At 38.5% G+C, this 9,823-nt stretch overlaps 1 protein-coding gene across 2 annotated transcripts in view; it reads left to right on the top strand.

Annotated features, from left to right (window-relative positions):
• Nucleotides 1-2,791: 2,791 nt before the first annotated feature.
• LOC127879492 (synapse differentiation-inducing gene protein 1-like) overlaps nt 2,792-9,823 on the top strand; it is a 15,214-nt gene continuing 8,182 nt past the window's right edge. For both annotated transcript variants that reach the window (XM_052426346.1, XM_052426345.1), the window contains exon 1: nt 2,792-2,888. In XM_052426346.1, the coding sequence (XP_052282306.1) occupies nt 2,873-2,888 (16 nt within the window). In that variant the 5' untranslated portion in view covers nt 2,792-2,872. The remainder of the gene's footprint in view (nt 2,889-9,823) is intronic.

Below are 9,823 nucleotides of genomic sequence, written 5' to 3'. Positions count from 1 at the left end.
TACATTGAGGCTCCCTGTGCTGTCTAAGATGTCACTATTCATCTTATGCTACTATTCAATTAAGGCGCCCTGCGTTGTCACAGATGTCACTATTTATCGTATGCTACTTTTCAATGAAGGCGTCCTGCGTTGTCACAGATGTCACTATTTATCGTATCCTACTTTTCAATTGAGGCGCCCTGCGTTGTCACAGATGTCACTATTTATCGTATCCTACTTTTCAATTGAGGCGCCCTGCGTTGTCACAGATGTCACTATTTATCGTATGCTACTTTTCAATTGAGGCGCCCTGCGTTGTCACAGATGTCACTATTTATCTTATGCTACGTCTACATTGAGGCTCCCTGTGCTGTCTAAGATGTCACTATTAATCGTATGCTACTTTTCAATTAAGGCGCCCTGCGTTGTCACAGATGTCACTATTTATCGTATCCTACTTTTCAATTTAGGCGTCCTGCGTTGTTAAGATGTCACTATTTATCTTATGCTACTTCTACATTGAGGCTCCCTGTGCTGTCTAAGATGTCACTATTGATCGTATGCTACTTTTCAATTAAGGCGCCCTGCGTTGTCACAGATGTCACTATTTATCGTATGCTACTTTTCAATTGAGGCGCCCTGCGTTGTCACAGATGTCACTATTTATCTTATGCTACTTCTTCATTGAGGCTCCCTGTGCTGTCTAAGATGTCACTATTTATCGTATGCTACTTTTCAATTGAGGCGCCCTGCGTTGTCACAGATGTCACTATTCATCTTATGCTACTTCTACATTGAGGCGCCCTGCGTTGCCACAGATGTCACTATTCATCGCATGCTCATTTTAAATTGAGGCGCCCAGCGTTGTCTCAGATGTCACTATTCATCTTATGCTTCTCTCAATTGAGGCGCCCTGCGTTGTCTCAGATGTGACTATTTATCGTATACTACTTTTCAATTGAGGCGCCCTGGGTTGTCTTAGATTTCACTATTCTTCGTATGCTACTTCTCAGTTGCGGCGCCCTGCGTTGTTACAGATGTCACTATTCATCGCATGCTTGTTCTCAATTGAGGCGCCCCGCGTTGTCTCAGATGTCACTATTCATCTTATGCTATTTTCTATTGAGGTGTCCTGCGTTGTCTCAGATGTCACTAGTCATCGTATGCTTGTTCTCAATTGAGGCGCGCTGCGTTTTCTCAGATGTCACTATTCAACTTATGCTTCTTCTCAATTAAGGCGCCCCGCGTTGTCTCAGATGTTTCTATTCATTTTATGCTACTTTTCAATTGAGGTGTCCTGCGTTGTCTCAGATGTCACTATTCATCGTATACTACTTCTCAATTGAGACGTCCTGCGTTGTCTAAGATGTCACCATTCATCGTATGCTACTTCTCAATTGAGACGTCCTGCGTTGTCTAAGATTTAGCATTCATCTTATGCTTCTTCTCAATTGCGTTGTATCAGATGTCACTATTTATCTTTTGTGTCTTCTCAATTGAGGCGCCCTGCGTTGTCCCAAATGTCACTATTTATCGAATGCTACTTCTACATTGAGGCGTCCTGCGTTGTCTCAGATGTCACTATTAATCTTATGCTACTTCTACATTGAGGCGTCCTGCGTTGTCTCAGATGTCATTTTCATCGTATGCATCTTCTCGCCCTGCGTTGTCTCAGATGTCACTATTCATCTTATGCTTCTTCTCAATTTAGGCGCCCTGCGTTGTCACAGATGTCACTATTTATTGTATGCTACCTTTCAATACAGGCGCCTGCGTTGTCTCAGATGTCACTTTTCATCTTATGCTACTTCTAAATTAAGGCGTCCTGCGTTGTCTCAGTCACTATTCATCGTATGCTACTTTTCAATTGAGGCACCCTGCGTTGCCTCATATGTCACTATTCATCTTATGCTACTTTTCAATTGAGGCGCCCTGCGTTGTCTCAGATATCACTATTCATCTTATGCTACTTTTCAATTGAGGCGCCCCGCGTTGTCTCAGATGTCACTATTTATCGTATCCTACTTTTCAATTGAGGCGCCCCGCGTTGTCTCAGATGTCACTATTAACATGTCAGTAGTGGCTGATGATACCTGAGTACACGACGAAACGCTCGGCTTAATTTCTGTTGTCTTATGGGAAGTTTCGAAATGCTTTATGCATTAGCCGATGAATGCCTTTATTTGTGTCTGCAATTCGTCGCCTTGGGCAAACATGCACCAAAACACGATGTTAACAGAAAACTGTATCATTGCATAGGCGAAGCATTCTAACTGTGATCCTCTTTGGCTTTCCCATTAAAATCTGCTGAAGAATGTAATATTCCGGCGCATGTTTCGCCTGAACCAAAGAAGTTGCATAAAATACTTTTTTTTATGAAATGGGCAGATAAGATTTGACCTTTCATTGCATGTCAAGCGGTTTTTGAAATATAATGTCCTATATAATTGATTTGAACTTCGTCGATAAAACTTATCAAACCTTTAAATCAACTTTTTATGAACCAATAGAAACATCTCATCTATAAAATTATTATACTAATGTACGCATTGTTTGTAAAATAATATAGTGACAGGTACGAGGCCGCGATATAGGCAATTCTGTGTCATCACTACAGTACTTATGTTCTCGTGGAGAACAAGGAAGTACATGTACATAAAGAATGTTATATGATCTCAATACGAGCACCAGTTTACTCAAATTATGTTTACCTTGTATTGTTAGACAATGATCGTGGACCATCTGATACCTGTAAACGAGCCAAGCATGCGGTTTCAAATATCATAAGAAATTCGCTTCCTCATTTCGAGTGGCAGTTTTGAAACTTAAGCAAGCATTTAATTTGCAACACTGTGACAACATCGTTTACTTGGTATTCGAAGCAAATATTGGCATGATGGAAAAAGCCGGTAAGGTTTATCTATATGAACTGTAACTGAACATCTTGTAAGATTTTAGGACATTTGCTTCTTTTTATATTTTTTAACTACTGTTTTGTGTCGTTTAAATACTGTTTGTGTATGCATGCGTCTGTCATATTGTTGCTAAATATTCCATATCGTACGTTTCTCAAAACGTGTAATTCAGTTCAGTTGTCATAAGTTGGCGTTTAAAAAATAAATCATTTAAACTATATTGAAATGTTATTTAAAGTGAATTCATAAAAATTATTTGTCAGATCCCAGCAACCTCGGCTCGAAAAATGGACATATACTAGCCAACCAATCGAAGTTGTTGATGATTTTAATTATCTTAGTACTGTTTTAATTACGATAGGAACGTTTGTAAAAACATTGAATATCTCAATAGAAAGGCCTTAAAGCGGGTATATACGATTTTTTATATGTGTTTAATTGTAATATATTGATAAAATATGTTACAATAACACAAAATAGGCAAGAAAAATTATACATTAAAGCCGAATTTCATAAAATGCAGCAAAGACAAAATAGCGCCCCGAGCCGATAGTGACGTACATATTTTCCTACAATAACCGAAGCATTCGTCTTTGTATTAGGATTGGAGATAGTGTTCGTGTGTCGTATGAATAGATATCGTTGCAGGAATTCAAATAAACCGTTAAACTAAGTTTAGATGCACATCGTACATGTATGGTATACATGCTGGCGAATTCGGCTATACAGCCGTTTTCAATTTCAGAATAAAATATCCGGCTTATTTCGCATTTTTCGACACATGTTCTTCTTAACTTTTATTTTAATTTATATTGATATATATATATAATAAGTTTTTTACACAGTTAATACAAATTCATAAATATTTGACAAAATCGTATATACCCGCTTTAAAAGCTTTAAATGTTCTTTTCTGCAAATTAAGCGAATTTGACCTCTGGCCCAAAATAGTTTTGTCAACTATTCGATGCATTTGTGACACCAATACTTAAATATTATTTCGAAGTTTTGGGGTATACGAAATCAAAAGAACTAAAAAGAATTCATCTTAAATTTTGTAAAAGATTATTTAGAGTATGAAATAATACGTGTTCATCTGCAGTTTATGGTGAACAGGACAGATAGCCACTGTATATCCATAGATACATCAGAATAACAAAATATTGGTTTAAAATTAAAGACATTAGCAGTATTATAATTATTAAGTGTTGTTTATAACGAGGCTATTAAAGACTGTATTAATGGAAAGAGAAATGGGGTAACAAATGCAAAAAAAAATCTCTTTTATAATTATGGATTTACATGCGTATTTAAAAATCATCAGTATGTTAACAAAAACACATTTCAAAGTGAATATAAATGAAGAGTCAAAAATTGTTTTAAACCAGATTGGTTGCACACACTTGAAATTCAAGTTATATTATGTACAAAGAATTAAAATATCGATTGAATATGCAAAATATTTAGATGTCTCACCTTAAAGTTTCAGATTTTACATCTGTGCATTAAGAATGTCAAGTCATCCATTAAGTATTCAAACAGATAAGTTTACTAATTGCATAGCTAGCGAAGATCACGTTACAAGGAAGACGAATAACATTTTATGTTAATCTTCCGTTGTTATAACGATATCAGAAAAATATACATAAAAAGTTATTATTTCAAGCGACCATCAGCATATAAATTTCTAAGCCTAATGAACACATGTTCTAAGAAGAAGTTATTAAGTTATCATTTTTTGTGAAGGAAGCTGTGTTAATAAGGAAGTCTAAATTGAATGTTGTTCAAAATACGAATTCGACCAGCTGCATTGTTTTGTTCCATGGGTTTGATGTTGTGCGTGTTTATTCAATTGTTGTGTGCAATTGCATTTATATAATATAGTATACATTATGCGAATACCACCAGCCGAATTTATATGTTCATCGGGTTTGATTTTGTATTTGTTTATGTATTTATTTTACACATGTAATTGTTTGTGTTATTGAATGTACACAGGGAGGAGTGACAATTGTTAAGTGTCAATTTACTTTTATTCCTACTGGATACCAAACTGAGTAATTGTATTTATAATATGTAATATATCTCATGTATACAGCTAAATGATATAGTTTTTGCATAATATATGCTAACACGATCAGCTAAAAGACCAATACAAACTGTAAGATAACCAATTGCCCCCGTTTACCTTTGATTATGCATTTTTGCTTCATTTAAAGTTCGTGAGCCATTTCTGTTTATTCTTTTCATTATAATTTAATCATAAATAAACACATATCATAAGATAATTATTTTTGATGTAAGTTTCTTTCCCATAAATGCTAACAGCTTAACAGCTGACTGCCACTCTGCTGCATACATACTTAGTAAAACCTCGTTTTTTCCTGTCTTCCTTTTTCGGCGTAAGCTGAATAAGCCAGCTTTTCACCCTGACTTGACCTTTGTAAGTGTCCAATAATACTCAAATAAAATTTCCCGCGGCTAGCTACGAATGAATGCACTTCATTTATTCCATTGGCTGATTTGAGTATAACACCAGAACATTGGAAAAATATCCGCGTCTTTGTAACACTGTTTTACTGCATGAAACAATTTTATCTCTAATGAAAAGGCCCAATAGATAGAACAGTTTTACAATCAATTTTCGACATAAATACAGTTTGTGCGTTCACCTTTTATTTTCAGAGAATTACCAGCGCAAAAGCGTTTAACTAAAGGCTATGTTGTCATATTAAGTACTTACTTGCATTGCATTTCAACCCGCGAGATTTCGGGTCAATACGCGGTCATTTTGTGAAAGTCAGAGTTTATATACAGTTCATCACCGGAGTTCGCAAAAGGGGTTGCGATCATTGTGTCTTACTGACAATAACGTAGTGACTGTAATGCATTGCATTCCAATCCGCAAGGTATCAAGGTCAGTTTGCGGTCAGTTGCAGAAATCTTTATATAAACGCCGTCTCGTAAACTTTGTGCACTTGAAGTCTGTTTTGATCAGAAAGATACTAAATAAAGATATTCGGCGATATTATTGTGGTATGTCAATCATCGATTTTTAATATGGTTTCAAAATTTGCATGATAAGGACCAATTTTGATAAAATTAATTAGAAATATTTATCCATTTAGACCAGTTTATTAAGCATGACCACAATAATTCGCTATACTATAATTATGCAATTAAATAAGATTCGAGTATTGCCGGCTGACCTATATGCACTCGTTTATTTTCATGTTTCTTGTGTTTTTCTATTCTGTAAATATAGATATCTGAGTAATAATATCACATAAAGCAAAATAAGCCACGAAATCTGGCGCAACACCCCGTAATTGATTTGCTTATGATGTAGCTAACAACTGCGCAGAAAAAAGGCATCCGCTACTTTTTATCTCATAGAGATAACTTTTGATCGTTCATAAACATCGACCACAATCAACGCCGTATATCTTTTTTAAAGATATTTCTTGTTTGTATTTATCCACCACTGCCATCTTTTTATTAGATAGAATGTACATTTCTTATTTCTGTATAATCATTTGCTTTTCACGTGATCTTTTTTTATATGTTTATCATTACATGGTTTAGACTGACGATGTACTCTGTACAAGTCGTAATACAATTTCTGTTCTGGTCTGTTCTGTTCTGTTAATCTACGGAATCCGGTAATGCCACATTGGCTTTCTTCTGTTGACTTTGGAGGTCGAAATACAACAAATATTTTAAGCAAAGTCATGTAACGTCCAACTCTCAATTTAAATAATTATATTGAACACGATGTTTAACACTCGGCACAACAGCCGACGTTCAATTATGGAGCACGATACTAAAGCGGTATACCTTTTAATGCGAAAGTTATTTGGTTATCGCAAGGCATTTCCAATCCTGCATAAGGCATTTCTATGAAAGTGTAACTTAAAAGTACGGAATCTGGATAGGGCCAAGTTAAGTGTCGCGTGTCGACCTTCGAGGTCGACACACGACATTCAAGCGACATTCTCTCGACGCTCAATACGACGCGCGACAATCATGCGACAATCACTATTTGAGTGTCGCATATCCCGCTGGGTTTTAGAGAAAAAAAATCGCAGAAAATCTTGACTGTCGACTGAATTGTCGCGAGTCGTATTGAGCGTCGAGAGAATGTCGCTTGAATGTCGCGAGAATGTCGTGTGTCGACCTTCGAGCGCGACATTCGACATTCTCTCGACGCACGATACGACGCGCGACATTCAATATGATATATCGCGAGAATGTAGCCTGTCGACCTAAAAATCATTAGGTCGACACACGACATTCTCTCGACGCACGCAAGTGTCGTATGTCGACCGGTGTGGGAGTAATTTTTTCATCTGCAAGCAAGGTGTTATAGAAACTTTTTAAGCTTAAGTAAAAAAAGCGGCATCTAGTAGCAGCAATAACAGCAGCAGCAGCAGCAACAGTAGCAGCAACAGTAGCAGCAGCAACAGTAGCAGCAGTAGCAGCAGCTGTAGCAGTAGTAGCAGTAGCAGCAGTAGCAGCAGTAGCAGCAGTAGCAGTAGTAACAGTATTAGTAGTTGTTGTAGTAGTAGTAGTAGCTGCAGTAGAAGCAGTAGCAGCAGCATCAGTAGCAGCAGCAGCAGTAGCAGCTGCAGCAGTAGCAGCAACAGCAGTAGCAGCAGTAGAAACAGTAGAAGCAGTAGCAACAGTAGCAGGATTAACAGCAGTAGCAGCAGTAGAAGGAGTAGCAGCAGTAGCAGTAGTAGCAGAAGTAGCTGCAGTAGTAGTTGTAGTAGTAGCAGTAGTAGTAGTTGCAGTAGTAGTAGTAGTAGTAGTAGTAGTAGTAGTAGTAGTAGTAGTAGTAGTAGTAGTAGTTGTAGTAGTAGTAGTTCTAGTAGAAGTAGTGGTAGTAGTAGTAGTAGTAGTAGTAGTAGTAGTAGTAGTAGTAGTAGTAGTAGTAGTAGTAGTAGTAGTAGTAGTAGCAGTAGTGGTAGTAGTAGTAGTAGTAGCGGTAGTGGTAGTGAGACTGGTAGTAGTGTTAGTTGCAGTGAGACTGATGGTAGTGGTAGTAGTAGTTGTAGTAGTAACATAATCAGGAGTAGTAATAGTAGCAGTAGCAGTGTAGTAGCAGTTCCAGCACCACCAGCAGTAGCAATAGTAGTATTTGTTGTAGTAGTAGTATTAGCTCCAGTAGAAGCAGTAGCAGCAGCAGCAGCAGCAGTAGCGGCAGTAGCAGCAGTAGCAGCAGCAGCAGTAGCAGTATTATTATTATTATTAGTAGTAGTAGTAGTAGTAGTAGTAGTAGTAGTAGTAGTAGCAGCAGCAGCAGCAGTAGTAGTGGTTGTTGTAGTAGTAGTAGTAGCTGCAGTACAAGCAGCAGCAGCAGCAGCAGTAGCAGTAGTTGCGGCAGCAGCAGCAGTAGCAGTATTTTAGTTGTTGTAGTAGTAGTAGTAGCTGCAGTAGAAGCAGAAGCAGCAGCATCAGTAGCAGCAGCAGCAGTAGCGGCAGCAGCAGCAGTAGCAGTATTAGTAGTTTTTGTAGTAGTAGTTGTAGTTGCAGTAGAAGAAGTAGCAGCATTAGCAGCAGCATCAGTATCAGCAGCAGGAGTAGCAGCAGCTGCAGCAGTAGCAGCATTAGCATTAGCAGCAGTAGCAGCAGCAGCAGTAGCAGCAGTAGCAGGAGTAGCTGTAGCAGCAGAAGAAGCAGTAGTAGTAGTAGTAGTAGTAGTAGTAGTAGTAGTAGTAGTAGTAGTAGTAGTAGTAGTAGTAGTAGTAGTAGTAGTAGAAGTAGTAGTAGCAGTAGAAGTAGAAGTAGTAGTAGTAGCGGTAGTGGTAGTGAAACTGGTAGTAGTGGTAGTGGTAGTGGGACTGGTGGTAGTGGAATTAGTAGTTCTAGTAGAAGCACAATCAGGAGTAGTAATAGTAGCAATAGCAGTGTAGTAGCAGTTGCAGCACCACCAACAGTAGCAGTAGTTGGAGTTGTTGTAATATTTATAGTAGCTGCAGTAGAAGCAATAGCAGCAGCAGCAGTAGCAGTAGCGGCAGCAGGAGTAGCAGCAGCAGCAGTAGCAGCAGCAGCAGTAGCAGCAGCAGCAGTAGCAGCAGCAGCAGTAGCAGCAGCAGTTACAACAGCAGCAGCAGCAGCAGTTGCAGCAGCAGCAGCAGCAGCAGTAGCAGCATTAGTAGCAGTAGTAGAAGTAGTAGTAATAGTAGTAGAAGAAGTAGTAGTAGTTGTAGTAGTAGTTGTAGTAGTAGAAGTAGTAGTAGAAGTAGTAGTAGTAGTAGTAGTAGTAGTAGTAGTAGTAGAAGTAGTAGTAGTAGTAGTAGTAGTAGTAGTAGTAGTAGTAGTAGTAGTAGTAGTAGTAGTAGTAGCGGTAGTGGTAGTGAGACAGGTAGTAGTGGTAGTGGTATTGGGACTGGTGGAAGTGGTAGTATTAGTTGTAGTAGTAGCAGAATCAGGAGTAGTAATAGTAGCAGTAGCAGTGTAGTAGCAGTACCAGCACCACCAGCAGTAGCGGAAGTAGTAGTTGTTGTAGTAGTATTAGTATAACTAGATAGCAGTAGTAGTAGTAGTAGTAGTAGTAGTAGTAGTAGTGATAGTAGAAGCGGTAGTGGTAGTGAGACTGGTAGTAGTGGTAGTGGTAGTGAGACTGGTAATAGTGGTAGTGGGACTGGTAGTAGTGGTAGTAGTATTTGTATGGTAGTAGTAGTAGAAGTAATAGTAGCAGTAGCAGTAGCAGCAGTAGCAGCAGCAGTAGCAGCAGTAGCAGCAGCAGTAGCAGCAGCAGTAGTAGCAGCAGCAGTAGCAGCAGCAGTAGCAGCAGTATCAGCAGAAGAAGCAGTAGCAGCAGTAGAAGCAGTCAGTAGAAGTAGTAGTAGTAGTAGCTGCAGTAGCATCAGTAGCAGCAGTAGCAGCAGTAGCAGTAGTAGCAGTGGTAGCAGCAGCAGCAGAAA

The sequence above is a fragment of the Dreissena polymorpha genome, chromosome 4 (assembly GCF_020536995.1).
Source record: "Dreissena polymorpha isolate Duluth1 chromosome 4, UMN_Dpol_1.0, whole genome shotgun sequence".
Taxonomy (NCBI): Eukaryota; Metazoa; Mollusca; class Bivalvia; order Myida; family Dreissenidae; genus Dreissena; species Dreissena polymorpha.
The sequence above is the reverse complement of the archived record's forward strand: the minus strand, read 5'-3'. Positions and strand labels throughout refer to the sequence as shown.